The 21,842-nt window shown below is 50.7% G+C and overlaps 1 protein-coding gene across 6 annotated transcripts in view; it reads left to right on the top strand.

The window, feature by feature from the left end:
- The window catches only part of AACS (acetoacetyl-CoA synthetase), a 53,335-nt gene that overhangs the window by 20,331 nt on the left and 11,162 nt on the right, over positions 1-21,842 (top strand). For all 6 annotated transcript variants that reach the window (XM_060400749.1, XM_042234509.1, XM_004017311.5 and 3 more), the window contains 7 exons: positions 5,234-5,348; positions 5,554-5,635; positions 9,463-9,610; positions 13,920-14,000; positions 14,978-15,102; positions 19,765-19,829; positions 19,954-20,076. In XM_060400749.1, the coding sequence (XP_060256732.1) occupies positions 5,234-5,348; positions 5,554-5,635; positions 9,463-9,610; positions 13,920-14,000; positions 14,978-15,102; positions 19,765-19,829; positions 19,954-20,076 (739 nt within the window). The remainder of the gene's footprint in view (positions 1-5,233; positions 5,349-5,553; positions 5,636-9,462; positions 9,611-13,919; positions 14,001-14,977; positions 15,103-19,764; positions 19,830-19,953; positions 20,077-21,842) is intronic.

The raw sequence follows: 21,842 nt of genomic DNA, 5'->3' as shown, positions 1-21,842 counted from the left end.
GCACGAATGAGTGATTTCACTTTCACTTTTCACTGTCATGCACTGGAGAAGGAAATGGCAACCCACTCCAGTGTTTTTGCCTGGAGAATCCCAGGGACGGGGCAGCCTGGTGGGCTGCCGTCTATGGGGTTGCACAGAGTTGGACACGACTGAAGTGACTTAGCAGCAGCAGCAGGGAACTAGACCCCACATGCTGTAACTAAAGATCCTGCATGTCTTAACTAAGACCCGGTGCGGCCAAATAAATAAAAAAGAGGCTAGTGTTCTCAATTTCTGGCATCACCATATTGAGATGGTCCTCCCAGTGTCAGTAAAGGGTCCGTTTCTGAAATTTGCAGTGAAGTACAAATGTCTTTCCTACTTTGGCTCATTTTCTGTTGCAGATCACTGAAAATCCGTATAATAAAGGGAAAATTGTCACTCTCTTGCAAATGCTGATTTTAACTTTTTATTTTTGTGACGGGGTTACAGTGTTAGTGACTATGAAGTAGTTTCTAGTCCTGTGGCACACGCATGGGGGATAGTTACTGGGCAGTTTACAGTTATGGGGGCAGGGTCTGCATACATGTGGACTCTCCTGTCCATGGATGAATTCTCCTTGCCTGGCCAGGCTGGTGATGACAGGACCCCCTCTGTTGCCAAGCTGCGTGCCTGTCTGCGTGGGCTGTTCTGGGGCAGGGTGGGGATGCTGCTTTTGCTCAAGGATGCTGGGGGCCATTCCTTACTTCCCTTGACACCCCTTAGCTCTGGTCTGCCCTCCCCCTGCCCATCACCTCACCCTTCCTCCCATCCTTTCCACTTCTCCCACCCTCTCTGCTTGGATACCTCCCACAGTGGGCTCAGGGACATCTCCAGGTGGGTAGGATGCTTGTTCTTCAGGTCCTCAACATTCCAGCCTCACCAAGACCTCCAGGTCCTGTGTGTGTTGACATTTGGTTTTTCCTTTGTGTCACTGTTTACCTTTGAATGGGTGACTTTTTCAGAGACACTGGGGCAGTCCAATCTTTGATATCCATGCATCCAAGAGCCAGGCCAGTAGCTTGTCGCCCTCCCTCTTACAGAATGCTTTCAGGTTGCTGCGTGTGTGTATGTGTGTACCTGTGCACACACTTACGTGCGTGAACATAAATAGGAGAGCTGTTCTCACTCTGGGTGGCAGTCCAAGTGATCCAGTACTGGCCCGGCTGTTGGTTACAGCACTGGCTTGGTTGCTAAGCACCCTATCAGGTCAGCTGCACGATCACAGGTGTGTTCGTTTCATTGTGACATGAGAGCAGTCACGACTGAGCAGCCCTCTCCTGGACTGGAATAGGCCAGCAGCTGGTTTCTGATGCTCAGAGATCCCAGCTCGACCCACCAGGAACCTCACCACCATGTCATGGGGTCTCTGAGTCTGTCCATGGTGCCCTGTTCTGACCCCTGGTTCTGAAACACTTGTTGTCTTTGCTGTCTGCTCTTTCTCTCTGTGACCAAGGGTCACTTCCGTGATGTCTGAGCTTCAGGTCACTGCTCTCTGATCCTTCTACCTGTGTGGGCTAGTCCACCAGAAGGATGCTAGGTGTCATGGAGAAATTTCTGCCTCCTTCCAGGGCTCCTGTCTGGCCCCATCCTGCTCCTCCCTGGCCCCAGACTTTCTAGAAGTTCTTTCCTTTCCCTGGGCTGGCTCCCCCTGCCCCGGGCTCTTCTCGTGGCACCTTCAGCTCAGCACGGCTGCTCCCCGACTGTGAAGCCTGCTCCCCTGATGCCCCTGAGCGGAGGTGCTGTCTGGAGGCATCCTGGGATGCTCTGGCTATGGTTCTTGCTTCCTCCCCCTATTCAGTCTGTGGGGACCCCAGCCCTGGCTCTCTGCTGCTGCCCGATGGCTTTCCTGTCCCAAGGGTCAGTCTTTCCTTAGTAGAGGCATTGCTGTGGTTAAGAGCACCAGCCCCCGTGGCAGATGGAGCAGCCTGCAACCCCAACTCTGTTGCTGGCAGGTTGTGAAGCTTTGGGCAAATGATGCTGGTCCTGCCTTAGCAAGGATGTAGAGCTGATCACAGCCCCAGCCTGTTGCTGGGGACGGGAAGTCAGATGCGTGAGTGCCTGCCACCAGCTGGAAAGGTGGATGTTGAATGCTCAGTACATGTAGATGTTTTCATTGGCAAAAATTTTCTTCCCAGCTTAAGTGAGGACTCTCCACCCCTCTTAAAACCCTGGGGTCCAGGAATATTGTTTATTTTGCTATGTGGAGCTTGCTGTTGTTTTTTCTCTCTCTCATTTTTTTCCATGCCCTGCTTGGCATGCGGGATCTTAGTACCCGACCAGGGATTGAATCCCCTGTAGTAGAAGTGCAGGGTCTACTGGGCCACCAGGGAAGTGCCGCTCTGTGGAGTTTGTACATGGCCACCTTGCCTAACCCAGTTCTGTTGGTTCGCCTGGTGGTTCTCACTGGCCTTTTTCAGCATAGCCATTTCTATTGCCTGCTTCTCGGCTCCTTTCTGCTAGCTCCTGGCTTGGCTGGAACTCCAGGACACCGTGGCAGTCTGGGCACGAAAGCTGGTTTCTGCTTTTTGCCAGGATGCTTTTTTTTTTTGACCATGCTGCGGCATTCTGGATCTCAGTTCCCAACCAGGGATTGACCCTGGGCCCCCTGCAGTGGAAGTGTGGAGTCCTAACCTGGACTGCCTGGGATGTCCTACCAGGATTCTCCTCCATGAAGAGCAATGTATTTGCCATAGATTTCGGTGAGACACTGTCTGTCAGTGAGGAAGTGTCCAGTTTAGTAAAGCTTTTTGTGAGGAAGCTCTCCCCCTTTTAATCTGTTAGTGTAGTAAATTACATTGGTCTGTAATCTCTTTTTCTGTTTGCTTGTTCTCTGTCATTGTCTGTCTTCTGGAATGGTTTGTATAAAGGGAATGTTCTGGTACTTAAGGATGAGGCGACACCTGCCCGCAGCTCTGTCCCTCCCGGGTGTCTGGCTCTTAAGGGTGGGGCGACACCTGCCTGCAGCTCTGTCCCTCCCTGGTGTCTGTGTTCAGAGGTGGACCTCTGACTGTTTTTTCTCCCATGGTTATTGTCTCTTTGGGTGTTCTGCTGCTTCTTGGATCGGTTTTTGATAAATTTATGTCCTCTTGGGGAATCATCCACTTCATCTGGCTTTTGGCAATTTGTTAACAACACTGAACATAGTGCTTTGTCATTGATTAATCTTTCTGTAGTAAAGTGTGATTTCTGACTTTGGATGGTTGTAGGCCTTAGTCTATCCATTTGTAATGTGGGGATAATAATGCTGTGTCAGGGCACTGAATGAGTGAATATTAGTATAAAGTGCCCAGGACAGTGTCTGATACGTGATAAGTACCGTGTAAGTGTTAGCTAGAAATATTATCTGTCTTGATCACATTTGTCAAGAGGCTTGTTTTATTGATCTTCTTGGAAGAAAGATTTTGGTTTTATTGATCAAATCCATCAATAATTTTTCCTTATGGCTTTATTCCTTCCTTTCTTCTCTCTTTTTGTTTTCCTGGCTACCTAAAGGATGAGTTTAGTTCACTGAAAGCAGTTGGAAATTAGAAACAGTAACATTTAATTGCTTTGCTACTTTTCTGCCAGATAGATTGTATGTTCTAAGGACAAGGAACTCTGCTTGCCTGGCACTGTGTCTTGAAAATGGATGACATTGAAAGTAGAATCTCAGTTCTTCACTCTGTAGTTCAGAGAGTCACAAATTTTATCATGCGTTAGAATCATCTGAGGGGCTTGTGAAAGCCCAGATTGCCAGGCCACCTCCACACTGTTGTTACCAAGACCATTCCTAGGGTCCCTGGTATCCCCTTAAGCACGTGCTTTGCTGACTCCTGGAAAACTCTGAGAAGCAGCGCCTGGCCCACTCCAGGCCAGTTAATTAGTTACCTGGTGAGTTTAATTAATCGTCCTGCCACAGGTGGCCTGTATCCTGCAGCCAGGGTGGAGACCCTGTCCATCAGATCCTCACACAGAGGTTCTGACATCCCTGGAGTAGCCCCAGGCATTGACCTTGAGCTGCTACATTGGGCTTACATGTGAGGGACCAGGAATGCTGGTCCAGGAGTCCGGAGTCCAGTGATGCCTTCCCAGATGCTGTTTTTGTGAGTGAAGATGGCTCTGCCATAGTCTGAATTTGGCAGGCTGGAAGGGGAGCTGGAGGGGAGACTGTGAGAGCTTGTACCTGTCACCCTCAGGACTGCGTGCAGGTTGTATCAGTGTGTCTTGAGGCTACACCTGCCAGTGTTGTGTGTGCATGAGAGGTGTGCCTTCTCTCAGTGAGAAGGATGTGCTTGAGGGGGATGGTGATTCCATATGTAGTGTAAATAGACTGCTGGGTGTGAAGAGCCTGCTTTTCAAATGGGCTGGTTTACGAGTGTACATGTTAATGGGTTTATCCATTTGCTTGGCAAAAAGTGTCATTTGGAGGATTCAGGTATCTCTGTCATTGAAGATCAAAGGAGAACCAAACTGTGGGATGACTTTGCATACAGAGCTTCCTTTTGGGGAGGTGAGCCTTCCCTTACGTACGCCAGAGGAGCCGTGTTGGAAGGTTCTTTCTGTAAAGTGGGGAACCATTTTGGTGATGCAGACACCATGCTGTTTTCCCATTTGATAGACTCAGTGTGTCTGTGAGTCCATCTGGTGTTTCTTTGCATTGATGCTTTCTGTGAAGTGATGTCCTGTCTCGGGTGTGTGTCTGGTTTGCTTGGCTGTCTTTCTTGGCCTCCAGGTGACAGGAATGCAGGGACATGGCTGGCGTGGTGGTCATGCTCCGTTTTCTTTCCCTGAAGATACATCGGTCTCATGGGCTACTGGGAGATTTTGCCTTTTGGACGCCAACGATGTTTCCTTGAGCAATAATAATGTTTCTTTTTGCAGGGGTGGGGTGGGATAGGGGTTGTGCTACTCAGACTCAGAAGTTTGCAGCGGGTGGTCTTAGCTGCCCCGAGGCAAGTGAGATCTTAGGTCATTAGTTCGGTTCAGTTCAGTCGCTGAGTCATGTCCAACTCTTTGCGACCCCATGGACTGCAGCACGCCAGGCCTCCCTGTCCATCACCAACTCCCAGAGTTTACTCAAACTCATGTCCATTGAGTTGGTGATGCCATCCAACCATCTCATCCTCTGTCGTCCCCTTCTCGTAACCAGGAACCATATTTGCCTCTCCTGCATTGGAGGGCGGATTCTGAACCCCTGGACCTCTGCAACAATGGCTCTCTCCTTCTACCCCAGGGCGTTCTGGACCGGTTTTCTCAGATCCAGCCAAAGCTCATCTTCTCCGTGGAGGCCGTCGTGTACAACGGCAAAGAGCACAGCCATATGGACAAGCTGCAGCGGGTTGTTAAGGGTGTGTGGGCTGGCATGGGGTGGGAGCGGGGCGCAGGGGCAAGAGTCCTGCCCCAGGGCTCCCAAGAACCCCTGGTAGCTGTGAGCTACAAAAACGGAGCAGTTCCAGCCCTAGGTTGTTTTACGTTTCATAAAAAAAGAGAAAGATCACTGACTAAGTTTGTCGGGGTCTGTAAGCTTGTGTGTTCTTCTCCCCCTGCTTTTAGGACTACCAGACCTAAAAAAAGTGGTATTGATTCCTTACATCTCCTCCAGAGAGAAGATAGACATCTCCAAGATTCCAAATAGGTGAGCCAGCCACACGCTGATCACTAATTGCATATGGAACACAGTCAAGGACCCACTGGGCAGCAGGTTCTGTGACTCTTTCCAGTTGGAGTGGGAGCATCCTGGAGGTGTAGGGTATCTTTGTTAAATGTCATTCCATAGAGACTTCTCTGGTGGTCCAGGGGTTAAGAATCCACCCTGCAGTGCTGGGGACTTGGGTTCAATCCCTGATCTGGGAACTAAGATCCCATATGCTGCAAAGCAACTAAGCCCGCGAGCCAGAACTAGAGAGTCTGTGCACCACAAGGAAAGATGCCTAGTGCTGCAACTGAGACCTGATGCAGCCAAAAAAAAATCATCGTTCTGTAGATGGGCCCTGGAGGGCCCAGAGGGAGTCCCTTGGGGCCACATGGTGACTTAGTGGCAGAACTGAGTCTGTCCCAGGCATCCTCACCCTTCCTGTCTCTTGTCCCTCAGAAGTGGTGGTGGGCTTGGATGGGGCCAGGCCATTTGGCCACAGCAGTTCTGAATAGTGTCTCAAGTGTGTGCACATGTGTGTATGTGTGTGTATGTGTGTATGTGTTTACACACACGTGTGCACTTTTGTGTGTATGTATATGGTGTCTGTATGTAAATGTCTGCGCGTGTATATATATGCATATGTACAAAGGAATGGTGGTGTTGGTGTTAGTCACTCAGTCGTGTCTGACTCTTTGGGACCCCATGGACCCCACCAGGCTCCTCTGCATGGGATTCTCAGGCAAGAATACTGGAGTGGGTTGCCATTCACATGCTTAATACATTTTTTTCCATTTTAGAACCTGTTTTTTGTCCCTCTTATTAATGGAATCTTTCTTTCCTCTTCTAACATTCATAAACTAATAGACTTCAGGCCTTGAGCACTGAATAAAATGGTGAGCACCTTAATTCTGAATAGGCATCAATAAAATGGATTATGATTTGCTCCAAGTAGTGGTTCTTCCTGAAGGTCTTATTGTCCACCTTTCATCTCTCTTAAAGAGAACACTGAAGAGAGGTAGGTTTTTTTGGGACACGCTTCTTGGCTTGTGGGATCTTAGTGCCAGATCAGGGATCTAACCCTTCCCCCTGCAGTAGAGTTACAGAGTCCTAACATTTGGATTGCCAGGAAAGTCCCAAGGAGAGACTTCTGAAATCAGATGTGTTTACCTGCACAGGTAAACCTATCCGTTTAGTCTTGTGTCTGGGCTGTGGGCAGGAGTCTCTGAGCAGCCTCAGAGCCACAGGTGGGGTTCCGCTGTGTGCTATGTGCAGGGAGCGAGGGGGTGTGGAGGCCTTGCTCTTGGGTGGACATGGCTGAGTGGTTCTATCCAGGCACCTCCTCAGGCACTGAGCAGGATAAAGCTCATGTGCTGTCCCCAAGTTTACAGTCAAGCTCAGGGGTAAAGGCACACCTGCGGGAAGGGTGAGCTGTGACCACTGATCCCAGTAGACACAGCCATGCTCGCTGAGTCAGGGGACAGGCAGTGCCCAGCAAGTGAGACATTAGCACAGTTGCTTCTTTGTGGGAGGGGGAGGCAGCACCTGAAGTGACCTTGAGAGGTGGCCTGGACAGCTGCAGGTGCCAGGATTCTAGAGGCTGAAAGGGGCTGCAGCAAAGTGACTGCTCCCTGAAGGCTGTGGCCTCCAGCCAGACTGCTCTGGGTCATATGTCAGCTGTGTGGCCCTGGGCCAGCGAGCAGCCTTGTGCCTGAGTTTCCCCATCTGTAAAATGGAGATAATAGTACCTTCCTCTCAGGTTTACCAGTGTGCACAAAGTTAGCTGTCAGTAACGTTGTCTGTCATTAAGAGCAGGTGACAGCCCAGTCAGGAGTGAGCTGTGTCTTCTGGAGCACCTGGGTCAGGACGTATAGGCCCTTAACAGGCCAGCCCTGGGGCATGGGCTTGTCCCTGAGACTGTGGGACCCCTGCCTACCTTGATAAATTACACCCAGCCTTAGCTCCCTTTAAAAAAATTTTATTTATTTTTAACTGAAGGATAATTGCTTTACGATATTGTGTTGGTTTCTGTTATACATCAACAGGAATCAGCCATAGATATGTCCCCTCCCTCTTGAACCCCCCTCCTGCCTCCCTCCCCTCCTTGGTTTTATCGATGGGGCCATAACGCACAGAGGCCAGGAGGAACACAGGATGGTTTGCTGGCCCCACAGTGGCCTGGCTTTTATTTTTCTGTATGTGTTTATCAGTGATTGATGTAAAATGAGAGCATCCAGGAGAATTAACATCCACCGCTTCATTCAGCTCCAGGCAATGTAGAGAGTCCTCCCTCCCCGCTGGTCCACCCTGGGAATCGGGCCTTGTTGCTGTCCAGCTTTCCGTTGCTGGGCGCCGTAGATAAATATGTCTGTGCCTGTGTGCAGATACCTGTAACAGGACTGCTGTTTTGGCTTTTCATTTTTAGAAGAAACAACAAAAGTCATCACTATTTATTGTGATTTATAGACTAGTGAAAGAAGAGGTTTTTCTCTGTGTGAAGCATCTGATTAGATCGGGCTCTTTATATAAATGGGGTTCGGATGGGAGGTGGGGGCTTTCATTGGCTGAAGGGTTCCACAGTGAATAATTTTCCTAACACTCTGGAGAGGAGGACTCTGCTTATTTACTGCTCAGAATTGAATTATTTGGGGTGCCCTTTTCAAATGGCTGTGCCTCCCCCAGGAGACAGGCTCGTCTTTAAGGATGCCTTCACATATGAGCCAGCACACTTCTTCACTCTAGTGTGCATGCGTTTGTAAATATTTCAGAGTAATCATCGTTGGCAGTTTGTTGCCAGCCAAGTTGAACTGAGTTCTCCCCTTTCCTTGAAAGCAAGTTCCATTTGTCAAAACGGTAGCTTTGTTTGTTTTCTTCTCTCTCTCCTCTCTCTCTTCTAAACCAGTGGAGCAACAGAGCCCGGGTTCAGGGATTGATTTTTTCCTACTGATCTCAAAAGAGAGAAATCACTTGTCTCCCAACGTGGCTTTGCAGCTTCCTCTGTCCTGTTTCTGCTCAGGAAACAGCCCCTTTGGTGGCCCTTGACCACACACAGTGAGGCTTTGAGTCAGCTCTGGGGGCACAGTTGAGGGCAGGCTGTTTAGGCCAGAGCCGACAGCTGGGCTGAATCTTACTTGTTTCTGGACAGATGTTTGTATCTGGCCATTGTAAACAGAATATAGGGAATCAGTGAGAATAGGATCATTGTCTGGCAGGATTTCTGTCATAGAAACTCTCTTGTGGGACCTTGATCCCACTTTCTTGCTGTGACCCTCACGTGTCAGAAGAGATCTCTAAACCTGTTGCCTCCTCCCCTCCCTTCTCCTGGGGGCTGGGGAGATGGGGGTGGGGGGTCGGAAGGATTCAGGCCCACTTGGCTCTCACTTCCCCTTGGGGGCCCTGGGGAACAAGGCATTTGCTAATCAGATGGTGAGTAGCAAATGGGAGGCACCTGGGTTCTGAGGACTCCAGCATCAGTTCAGACCCCCTCCTCTGCAGAATTTGCACATAAACAGTGGCGTGTTAATTGCAAATGATCCCCCTCTGCTGTGTTTAATATTAAAGTGCTTAGACTCTCGGGAGAAAAGCCCTTAGTCTCTGTCAGTGGCACTAATAAAGCAAAAATTTCACTGAGTTTTCTTTCAGTTTGCGTAGTCCGTGAGCCCTGACTCTCCCTTCCTTCACAAAAGCTTTCAGACAGGTGGGTCCCGGAGTCCAGGCCGTTATCCAGGTAGACATGGAGGGGAACGAACGGGAGGACTCGGCAGATTGCCCCCGACCCCCCAATGTTCTAGAACCTTCACCATTGTTCTCCTGTGCCTTTCTGCCCACAGCGTGTTCCTGGAGGATTTCCTGGCCACCGGGCAAGGCGACCAAGCCCCCCAGCTGGAGTTTGAGCAGCTGCCCTTTAGCCACCCACTCTTCATCATGTTTTCATCGGGCACGACAGGAGCACCCAAATGCATGGTTCACTCGGCCGGGGTAGGTCTGCTCAGGGACTCCCTGCTGGTGAAGATGGCACCTCATCCCCGTTTTCCTGGTGGGATGCCACACAGAGATCCATCTTCAAGCGAGACGAGGGAGGCATGCTGGCCTTGCTGCTATGACCCCATCACCATGGGGTCAGGGGTTCTGCAGCGCCGCCCTGGTCCCTCTGCACAGTGATCCCTGAGGGGATCATGAGCCCAAGGAATGGGTCTTGCCACATATTAGACAGAAGGAAACAGGATAGATGAGAACAGGAAATATCAGCACATCACAGGTCTTAGGAGTGGTTGGTGTGGTTTCTCCAAACTGTCATGTAAGTGCAGGTATGGATGGGCAGGTGTAGGGCAGCATCGTAAAACTTCTGTCTGACAGTGGGTTGGGGTCAAAAAGTTTGAAAGACATGGGGTTGTTATCGAGTCCGAGCTCGATCTGCTCACTGCATAACAGTCTAGTAATCAGGAGACGCGATGGTGAAGCAAGGAATAGTGACTTCATTCAGAGAGCCAGGTGTCCGAGCAGGCTAGGGCCCTAGAGCACCATGGTATCAGGGTCTGGATGCCAGTTTCTTTTACAGAACAGAAGGGGGAGAAGATGAGGAAGTAAAATAAAAATTAGGCTGAAAATCTTGCAAAATATTTCCTGGCTTAGCCAGCCTTGGGGAAGGGATGTGTTAATTTCTTCTTTCCTGCAGCCATTCCCAGGTGGACTGGGTCAGAATGTCATCCTGTGAGCTGAACAAAGGCTGTTTAGTTTAACACTCAGGCAGAGGGGGCAGGTTCCCCAAGGCAGGCCATTATGTATGCTCACAGTTACAGGCAGCATCTTTTTAGTGATTATAGTAACAAAAGCAATGGAGAGCAAACTTTAAGAGAAACAGATCCATCGTGGAGTCAGATTTTATTCTTCCCTGTTAACAGGTTACATTACAAAGTACAACTAACTGAAGGATTTCCCAAGCTGCATTAGTCAAAAGTCCGTGCTAGCAAAATAGCATGGACCTGAGGAGCTTAAATGACAAAGATTTACTTTCTCCATGTTCTGGAGGCTAGAATGTCCAAGATCGGGGTGTGGACAGGGTGACTTCCTTCTGAGCCTCTCTCCTTGGCTCACAGGTGGCCGCCTTCTCTCTGTGTCCTCACAGTGTCTTTCCTCTGTGCATGTACATCCCTGATGGATCTCTTTAAAAAATATTTACTGTTTATTTATATGGCTGCAACAAGGTTTAGTTACGGCATGTGGGATTGAAGCCGGGTCCCCTGCACTGGGGGAATAGCATCATAGCAACTGGATCACGGGGGGAAGTCGTTCCCCCTGCCATCCCCAGTGTCTCTTGGGTGTCTGCATTTCCTCTTTCTGTAAGAACATCAGTCACAGTGGATGATGGCCCACACTAACGGTCTCACTTCCTCCCCTCCTGGAGGCCCGAGGATTATCTGAGTGGAGAGACCTCACGTTCTCAAACAGCTTTCTAGTTTCGCTTGGTCAGATGGTGGTATTTGAAGATGAAATATAAAATTTCTCTTATCCTAGCTCATTTAGCTTTTACATAGTTCTCTGCATCTAGAAGCTGTTTGAATCCCTGCCTTAGGAAGGAAACATTTACACTGGAATCACATTAACACCTTATACAGCTCTTTACACAGTGTTTTCATTAGAACGTGGAAAGGAGTTAACACATAACACAGCTTTGTTATTACCTGGATTTGGATCCACGGACGGTCTGATGGCAGGTTATGAATTATAACCACCAGATGCACACAGCCTGTTCATATACAGCGGGCAACTTCCCAGAAGCCCTGGGGCAGGAGGGAGGGGATATCGGGCCAAAGGCTTGATTTCTGGAAGCAACACTGGCCAAGCCGAGTGGCCTCTAGGAGTGAGTTCTTCCTGTTGCTCAAACCATCCTGTTTCATCACACTGAGTCTGGAGTGCCCACTCTAAGGTGTGGCTGCTGGCATCGTGCTTCCCCTGGAGGGGGCGCCCCAGTCCACCTGGTCAGAAGCCTAATACCCAGCCAAAGAGATGAGGGTTTTTAGAAACCTTGCAGGCGAGGGCGGGGTGTATGTGGCAAAACAACACATCTTAGGAAAAACTGAAATGTCCAACTGTACTTTTATTTTTAGTGCTACTTGCCTAGTGAATGTCACTTTTTTAGGAGTGGAACATAAAAATATATTAGATCTAATGTAGTTGGCTCATAAAATCGTCGTGCCTGGTATATTTAGAGTGTGGAAAAGTTAGGAAAAGTTATCTTAATTCTGGCTTCGCTGAGTTCTTGCATGTCCAGAGAAGTGACTAAGCACCTTGCCTGTTTTCAAGAGTGATCTGGAGAGGAAACTTGAGAACAGCAAGATGGGACTGCCAGCACTGACTGCCCCTAGGGCTCTTAGGGATGTGTGGCCCTGGTTTGCTGGTTTGTGTTTTCTAAGCCCATGAAAGAGCCAGAAAACAGCTTCCTTCTCTTCCCTTGTTAAAATGAGTCTTCTTGCCTGAGTTCCAGGAAACCGTGTTGCTTGTATTTCCTGACCCTCAGGGAAAGTGTTCAGACTTGCCATAAATATTTAAAAATTAAGAGAAGAGCTATTAATTTGACTCATTAAGATTCATACTTTGGTCACCTAAGGCAAGGAGCCAGCTCATTGGAAAACACCATGATGCTGGGAAAGATTGAAGGCAGGAGAAGGGAATGAGATGGTTGGATGGCATCACTGACTCAACGGACATGAGTTTGAGCAAACTGTGGGAGATAGCGAAGGACCGGAAAACTGGCGTGCTGCATTCCATGGGGTTGCAAAGAGTCAGACCCAACTTAGTGACTGAAAAACAACAACAAAAGGTTCATACAGAGAGAAGCTGAGGGCGGTTTAGTGCTGTCAGCACGGTGAGGGTATGGGACTTCCCCGGAGAGCCAGTGGTTAAGACTCGGAACTTCCATTGAAGGGGGCACAGGTTCAATTCCTGGTCAGGAAGCTAAGATACTACTACAAGCTGCATGGCACGGTCAAAAACAAACAAACAAACAAAAATGGGGGTACTGAGCAAATGAACAACATGTGATGGGTTATGGATCGGCTGGGCTTATAAAGGCAGACCATCCAGGCAGAGGTAAAGCTTAGATGCTGATTTAAGTACAAAGGGAAATGGGAAGGGGATTTGCCTCAGGTTTGTCTGATCTGGGAGCTCGGAGTCCTTTCCGAGAATTTGCCGTGTGAACAGTTGGCGTTCATCAGAAGAGTTCCCAAAATGTGTACTCACCCACTCTGAGTGAGAACAGTGTGTATTGTGGGACTTTCCAAAGAAGCCTGTGACTGTCCTGGGTTGGGGCCCCTGAGCCCACCATGCATGTGCGGTAAAGCTGAGGGATCTCAGCTCTTGCAGACCGAGGGTGGCCTTGGAGAACCCTCCCAGCAACCTTTCTACCACCATCTACCCAACCCCCGTGTGGCCCATCCCTAGGCAGGTTGCCCTCACTGCGGGCCTGGTGACAGGGTGCTGTCCAGGACAGACTCTGGAATAGGGGCTCTGGCCTTGAGTTAGAGAATTTGCTGGGCAGGATTGTTTCTCTTTTTTGTTGATTGATTTGTCTGCATCAGGCCTTAGTTGTCACCTGCAGGCTCTTCATGCTTCATGTGGGAGCTTTCTGATGTGGTGCACGGACTCTAGCTGTGGCATGCAGGTTCAGGAGATGCGGCACATGGGCAAGTTGCTCCAAGGCACGTGTGATCTTAGATCCCTGACCAGGAATCGAACCCACGTCCCCTGCATTGCAAGGCAGGTGCTTTACCATTGGGCCACGAGGGAAGTCCCTGGTGGGTAGGATTGTTTCTGTTGTACCTTCAAAGGGGTCATCTCCTAATGGCTTTTTTATTTGTCTTGGGTCCAATGAGGGTTGCAAGGCTCATTTTAATATGTGAGTCCCAAAGATTCCTGAACATCCAGGACTATCATTGTTGTCTGCCAGCAGATGCTGTCTGTGGCCAGACTGAGTGCAGTGGTCCAGCCTTTTCAGGGGTTTTGGAGGGGCTGTGTCCCTGGTCTAGCTTTAGGGTCTTGTGCGAGATCCCCTGGGTGCCTGGTCACCTGGCGCTCAGAGCCTGCAGGTCAGCAGGAGAGGGTCAGGGTTTCCTCTCGTGTCCTCTGGGAGTCTCAGGGGTCACGTGACAGAGGGATGAGAGATTGCTCGTCACGGCAAGGCTGTCAGAACTCTGCCTCTTCCTTGACTTCTGCTCCGGAGCCAAGTGTCTCTTCCGTGTGTGCCTTTGTGCCCTGGAGGAAGCTGCTTGGCTCACTCGCTTCTCTCCAGGGGACGCTCATCCAGCACCTGAAGGAACACATTCTTCATGGCAACGTGACCAGCAGTGACATCATCTTGTATTACACCACGGTGAGTGCCCTCCCAGGGTGGGCTCTGGTTCACTCAGGTGGGGGTCGTTTATCATTATTATTCTTTTCGCTTCTCCCCCGTTGCATGTGTCAGTAGTCAGAAATACAGCTCAAGCTGCAGGCTGCGTGCCCCAGACCCCAGACTGTGTGCTCGAGACCCCAGGCTGTGTGCTCGAGACCCCAGGCTGTGTGCTCGAGGCCCCAGGCTGTGTGCAGCTGACCCCAGGCTGTGTGCACGGACCCCAGGCTGCATGCACAAGTGGCCTTTGCTGTGGGATCCTTCCCTGTCGATCTCTGTCTCTCCCTCTGCCACTGCCTTCTCCCCCCAGGTGGCTGCCTCCTTGAATTGGCACCAGGGTCCCTCCTTACCTTGGCCCGTCCTCCTGTGTTGACCTTGGTTGCCACTGGGAGACCTGGTGCCCTGGGGAATTCCAGAGAAACAAAGGAGACTGACTGGTAGTTCAGTTTCTTGAGCCTGTAGAGGTGGGGAGGAGAGTCACGTGACTGAAATCTGTGGCTCACCTGGGGGCGGGGGGAGCAGGAACTTATCAGAGACGCCATGAGGCCGGTCAGTCCTTAGCCCTGTGGGACAGCAAAGGGACTCTGACTCATTCAAACTGAAAAGGAATTTATTGGAGGTTGTAGGGTGCTGCAGGTGCCAGGCACTGTTCCCCATGTCCGATGTGGATGCGCCACTCCAGCACCCAGTTTTTGGCTTGTGTGCACCACGTGACCACTATCATCTGTGACCTTCAGTCCCTCTGTCACCAGCGAGGCTGCAGGAGATGTTCTCCGACATGTCTTTGTGTACACGTGTATGTTGATCCATGTTCAGGGCATCTCATATTTGGACAGACAGTTTTTGGCAACTTTGGCTCAGCACCGGATGGTTTCTAGGGATGTGAGAGGCTGAGTGACAGGGCCGAGAGGAGCCCACCCAGCACTTGGTTGACACGTGTTCCTTTCTGTCCAACCCAGGTTGGCTGGATGATGTGGAACTGGGTGGTGTCTGCTCTTGCCACGGGGGCTGCTGTGGTCCTGTACGACGGTTCCCCACTGGTTCCGACACCCAACGTGCTCTGGGATCTGGTTGACAGGATTGGGTAAGTACCTGGGATGCTCAGATATGGGGTAGCCTCTGTGAGGGTCTGCTGCCACCTCTGGAATGCTTCACAACCCCTCTTCCCACACCCCACCCCTGTCTGTCCACGTTCCCCTCTTGGTGGGGGGCTGTGTGAGGACATGTAGGTGCTGAGGGCAGGTGAAGTTGTCAAGGAGGTAGGAAGGGGTGGGCACCCCAACAGGGACCAACCAGTCAGATCTGTGTAGTGAGGAGAGGGCTGCCCCCTCCCACCCCTGGCCCAGGGGTGAGCTCTGAAGCCTCGGACCCAGGAAAGGGAACATGGTCTTATTTCTGGAACTCTGGACTCTAAAAACTTACAGAGCAGCTCAGAAGAGAGGCAGAAGAAGGGTTTACTAGAGCCGTGTTTTACACGGGGGTGAGATAGAGAGTGATCCAGGCTGAATGTACTAACCTGGTCAGGGGATGGTGTGGATCCTCTCATCCAGGGAAGGGCGGATCCGTCCCTGGAGAGTTGCCAGTGTTCGGCCTTCCCAGCTGCCTTGCTGCACACCCTCAGGGCTGGCCAGTGCCTCGTGGGTCTCCTGGACTCAGCAGTGTGCCCAGATCCCCTGCTGCCAGCGCTGCAGGTGGGCATCTCTGCCTCTCTGTAGTCCTGTTAACAGAGTGACAGGTGGGCATCCTGACGACAGGGGCAGAGCCAGCTAAAGTGGAACATCAGGGGAAGGGCAAAGCGGCCCCATTTATCCCCCAATCCCCTCCCCATTGTCATTGCTAGAAACTGTCAGAAGACCCTGTTTCATTAGCACTTTGTTGGCTGATGAATTAATCATCACCGGCTGATGCATTCTCGCAGCTGTGGTTGGTGGTCACTGTTGGCCTGATGGTCGTGTTTCCAGGAATGAGAACATGGCTGGCAGAGCTCCTGGGGCCCGGAAGTCAGCCACACTCTGAAACGGTCTAATTACTTTACGTTTGAGTCTGCTCGCACTGGGGAAACAGAATGAGCCACAAATGTTCTTAAGTCCTTGGCCATTAATATTTTAAATATAACTTTGGCCTGGGTAATATTTAAATTCTGACATTTGGCTCACGACATGAGCAAGGAAGGTTATTTCCTAATGAGATTGTTTCCAGCAAAAGGTTAATCAAATCCCTGGGAACTTAGGCGACTTGAAGATTTTCGCCCTTAATACCTATAAGCCAGGTGCAGGTGGAGGCATTTCTGAAGTGTGTGTGTGGGTTACAGGAAGAGATTGGAGGGACAAATTACCTCCACAGGGCTTAGAGCTGATGAAGTTGAAGGCTGAAGCAGCTTTGAGTGTGAGTAAGTGTATGTTTGTATGCACATGTGGATGAGGCAATGTGTATATGTGCAGAAGTGTGAGCATATATGTGTTTATATGCAAGTGTGTGTATATCTGTACAAGTGTGAGCATATATGCACCTGAGTGTAAAAGTATGTATATGTGCACAAGCGTGAGTCTCATGCGCTTGAGTGTGAAACTATGTGTATATGTGCACAAGTGTGCCCCTGTATGCACTTGAGTGTGACAGTGTGTATATGTGCACAAGTGTGAACATACATGCACTTGAGTGTGACAGGGTGTATATGTGCACAAGTGTGAACATACATGCACTTGAGTGTGACAGGGTGTATATGTGCACAAGTGTGAACATACATGCACTTGAGTGTGACAGGGTGTATATGTGCACAAGTGTGAACATACATGCACTTGAGTGTGACAGTGAGTGTGAGCATGCATGTCCGTGAATGAGTGTATGTGTGCATCTGTGTGCAGGTGTGCATGTACATGCCTGTGTATATGCATGTTTGTGTACACATGTGCCTAGGTAAGTGGGAGTGGGAGAGCACACACGTCTGTGAGCAAGTGTATATGTGCTGGCATGTGATCGTGTGCAGGTGTGTACATGCGAGTGTGCATGTGTTCACAGCCCTGTGGACTGTTAGTAAGCATGTGCTAGGCCTCTGCCTTCCATCCTGGTTTGATCTGTGCCCTGGACACTGGCGGAGCTGTGGTCTCGGTGGTCCTCCGGGCCCCTCTGACCTGGCCTTTCTCCTGGCTGGGAGGGCTGACTTGCTGGGTTCAGTGAGGCAGGTGCCACCTGGCAACCTGTGAGGGGTGCGTGAAGGACACCCCAGTGCTCCGGCTGCCTACGTGGGCGAGGGGAGGAAATAATGTCCATTCATTTAGAGACAAAATCTGTTGATTATCATCATGGCAGCTCACAGGCTTACTAACACGTTTCATAACTGAGCAATCATGTTGTAGATGTGAACAAGACTCTTTTAAAGGATGGATTGTCCTCTTTGGGGTGTTTCTAGGCTCCCTGAATCTAGCCCAGGGAACATTCTGATTGGAGTTAGGGTAGAATTCTGAAGCCTTTGTCCAGGTTTTTAACTGAGCAGGCAGTTCATGTTTAGGACTGGGAGACCCATGTTCCAGGCTGAGGGAACAGCAAGTGCCAAGACCCCCAGGGCAGAAAGAAGGGACCAAGATGGGGGTGTTGGGGAGGCTGGAAGGAGGCCCTTGTGGCCTGGATATGGGAGGCAGGGCAGGAGGTGATGCACCAAGATGAGGGGTGGTGAGAGGTGATGAGAGGTGAGGGCGGGAGTCTGAGCCCCCAGTGCTTCCCGGGCTGTACCTGCAGGGTGGGTTTTTTCTGAGTGAAACGAGACACCACTGGAGCACTTGAGTTGAGGGAGCTACATGATCCCCTCAAAAACCATGGAGTTGAGGGCACCTGAGAGGAGACAGGGCTCAGGCTGGCGGCACTTTGTCTGCATATGGCTCCTTGCAGGGCTCTGAGGTTTGGATCCTGACCCTGCGAGCTGGGAGCTGCCTTGTTTCTTGTGGGGTGATTCCCAGCTTTACTAGCTAAAAAAATACAGCGTTGAGCACCCACGTAAGGGTGCCTGCACTTTGTGAACTCGGTTTTTTAAGCCGTCTTATGCAAGCCCTGGAGACAGATGGGGAGGCCTCGCCGCTTCTTCAGACAAGCAGGCCTGTGGGCTGGCCCCGGGAACGCGGTCTCAGTCTCTACACATAACCAGGGTCACGGTTTGCAGGGACTCCTGTGAATTAAACACCCTTCAGGACCACAGAGGGCCCTCGGTTTTTGGGCAGGAGGCAGATGGGGGATGAGCTGAAATCTGTGTGTGGTTGGTGGTTGGAGATCTCTGTACGTGTGGCTGGAGGTGGTTGGTCCCTGGTCTTCTGTTAAAATACAGATATTCCTGAAATAGCTGAGACCTTAATCCTCAGAGGTGATCTGGAATTAGTCACACTATCTGAGTTTATGAAATTAGCTGGGGTGGGGGCCTGGGGAGGGGCTTGAGTATATTTCCTGCTCCCCACAACCTCACAGCTTCCAAATTAGCCATCATTAGGGCACAGCAACCCAGGAGGCATCTGAGGTTTCAGTGGTGGCAGGGTGTCCCCGAGAAGTGAAGAGGATAAGGGAGAGGAAGCATGAAAGACAGTAGCTTTGAGACCCTCCTCACCCCCTCCCACCCCCATGGATTCTGCACCTCCCAGCCCAGTGAGTCCTGAGTCACCCAGCGTTCTGTGTGTCTCTACCTCTGAACATGAAACAGAGCATGGCTGTCTCCTTGGGATGAATCTTGCCAGCCAGGTGTAAAGGGATAGGTTTTCTGCCCAGAGAGGAGAGGCAAGACCTGGATTTTTTTTTTTTTTTTTTTTTGCCACACTGCATGGCATATAGGATCTTAGTTCCCCTACCAGGGATCAAACCCTTGCCCCCGGTACTGGAAGCGTGGAGTCTTATGGACTCTCAGGGAAGTCCTGGGACCTGGATTTTATGGCCTCCTTTGGCCCCCAGGAGAAAACATCCTTTACCTAGGAAGCTAGAGCTTTCATGTTGAGGGCTGCCTTGCTGGAAGGAAGCAGAACATTAAATAACAGTCTCTCCTTGAAAACACAATACTTACACTCGCACAATGTGTCATTCTCAGCGAAGAATAAAGGACTGTAGAATTGAAACGTTCGAAAAGGAGGGGAGCAGTTTTGTAAGTTTCATACAAATATGAGCTGATTTAAGGAAAGAAGATGGGTCAGCAATTCCAAGCATGGCACCTCTTCTAACAAAAGTTCCTGCAGCCCTCTCCACTTCCCTGGAAGATAGTCTTGTGAGCTCAGAATTTGAGGGGCTTTGATTCTGTGACCTCCTTTGGTCTCTGAAAGAGATCATCCTACAGTTAGGAAGATAGGGATTTTTTATTTTTCAGGGCCTTGTAGCACACAGGCTTCTCTAGTTGTGGAGTGCAGGCTTAGTTGCCCTGCAGCATGTGGGGTCTGTTTCCTGACCGGGGATTGAACTCTTGTCCCCTGCGCTGGAAGGCAGATTCTTAACCACTAGACCACCAGGGACGTGTCCCCAAAGATAGTGGGTTTATGTACAAACAGTTGTTTTAAGTAGAGCCAAAGGTTGAGAGCCTGAGTGCTCTGTCACTGCTGGCCCCAGAGTAACACAGGTTTTGTGACTTGCTTTCAACTAAATATTAAGTATAAGTTTAGCCCAGAAAAATGATGTGTCTTGGATTTTGCAGCCTTGTTCTAAATGGGTCACCAATAGGAGAAAACTTTGGTTACATGCAGTATGAAAGAGCCTTGACGGGTTTCTGGTGTTTTCTTTCCGTCAGCATCACCATCCTTGGAACGGGTGCTAAGTGGCTGTCTGTACTTGAAGAGAAAGACATGAGGCCAGGTAAGCATGTCTCCCTGCACATCCGTCCCTGGAAATGAAATCAGATCCGCTGTGTTACCCATTTCCTGCAAGCCAGCACAGGACATCGGATTTGGCTCTAATCTCCCAATGCTTCTGGCTCTAGTGGAAACCCACAGTCTGCAGACACTGCACACGATCCTGTCCACCGGCTCCCCGCTGAAAGCCCAGAGCTACGACTACGTCTACAGGTGCATCAAGAGCAGCGTCCTGCTGGGCTCCATCTCAGGTACAACCCATCTTGCGCCTGTGCCATAGAGAGGGTGCTGGAAGGATCAGAGGACTTGGGGCCCAGGCTTGGCCGCTCAGTGTGCTTACCCTCTGACCCAGCAAGCCCACCAGCTTGAATCTATCGGGATAAACAGTCAGCAGGGTGTGCTCAGTTGATGTTGCTGATTCTCGATAGTTATGTTCCAGGGAGAAGCTGCAGACATGGAATTAGCAGTTCCTGAACCTTTGCCAGAGTGGGAAATATACACACGCACCTCACATCGGTTGTAACCTTAGATCCTAAACGACTGATTCTGCTGCTGCTGCTGCTAAGTCGCTTCAGTCGTGTCCGACTCTGTGCTACCCCATAGACGGCCTCCTACCAGCCTCCTCTGTCCCTGGGATTCTCCAGGCAAGAACACTGGAGTGGGTTGCCATTTCTTTCTCCAATGCATGAAGGTGAAAAGTGAAAGTGAAGTCGCTGAGTCGTGTCCGACTCTTAGTGACCTCATGGACTGCAGCCTACCAGGCTCCTCCGTCCATGGGATTTTCCAGGCATGGAAAATCTACTGATTCTGGTAGAGCCTATTTTCTTTACGAAAGAGAAAATGATGGTCGGGCGTGCTGAGTGACTGACCCACGACCACCTGCTAGCAAGGGTACAGAGTAGGATTTTTAAAAAAGCAAAAATTTATTAATTTGGCTGTGCTGGGTGTTAGTTGCAACATATGCAGGATCTAGTTCCCTGGTCTGGGATCGAACCTGGGGCCCCTGCACTGGGAGCACAGAGTCGTAGCCGCTGAATCACCAGGGAAATCCCAGTGTGGGATTCAGACCTGGTTCTGTTGTCCCAGAGCCAGAGTTTCCCCACCATCCCCATCCCATCCCCTGGTCCTCTCCAGATCCTGCCTGGTGGGCAGGGGTGTGGTGGTCATGTGGGCACAGGGTTGTCTTCCCAGGCCAGCCCAGCCCATCTCAGGGCAGCACGCCTGTTAGGATCTCAGTCGGTCCTCCCACCCCTGTCCAGTGAACCCAGCTCTGATCCTGAAGCAGAGGAAGCAACACTTCTGCTCATGCCCTTGTGCTTCCATGGGGCCCCGGGGGCTGGTCCCACCTTGCTGGTCACTGCAGTGAACGCAGTTCTCCGTTTTTGTGAGAAGCTTCAGCCAGTGTCTGGATTGTCGAGTCTAGGAAGGGAGAGTCAGGGGCTCCTTGGGTGACCCCCGCTCACACCCTCCCCGCTTTCCTCCCTGGGCTGCTATCTGCCTCCACCGTGCACCTGGGTGGGCCCCTTGCATATCTCTGCCCTCAGGACATCCCGCCCTGAAATCACGTGGGGCCCTGCCCTCCCCAGATGCCCGCCCTAGGGGACAGTTGTCGAGGGGGTGGTTGTCCAGGTCTAGGGGTTAATGCCATTCCCTCCTGATGGCATCCGGAGTCTGACTCCCTTTCAAGCTCCTTCCTGAAATCAGAGTGTTTCCCCATCCGGCACATTGTCTCTCACGTGAGACTCACCCTCCTGGGACCACAGGCTTTCTGCTTCTCAGGTGATTAAGTGAACGTGAACCACAGCAAAGAGCCTTTGCACAGGACCCATCTCCCGCGGCAGTGCCTGCGGGCGGATCTAACAGGCCACACTTCAGTCTTCCACGAACCTCAGTCTCGGATTTCAGTGTGACCACGGGAGGTCGTTCACTGGTTTCTCCTCCAGCAGGAAGTCCTGGTCAAAAATAAATAAATAAACCACCCAGACCCAGGAGGTTTGCGCCAGTTTCCGAATAACCG

Source organism: Ovis aries, chromosome 17 (assembly GCF_016772045.2).
Source record: "Ovis aries strain OAR_USU_Benz2616 breed Rambouillet chromosome 17, ARS-UI_Ramb_v3.0, whole genome shotgun sequence".
Classification (NCBI taxonomy): Eukaryota; Metazoa; Chordata; class Mammalia; order Artiodactyla; family Bovidae; genus Ovis; species Ovis aries.
The sequence above is the reverse complement of the archived record's forward strand: the minus strand, read 5'-3'. Positions and strand labels throughout refer to the sequence as shown.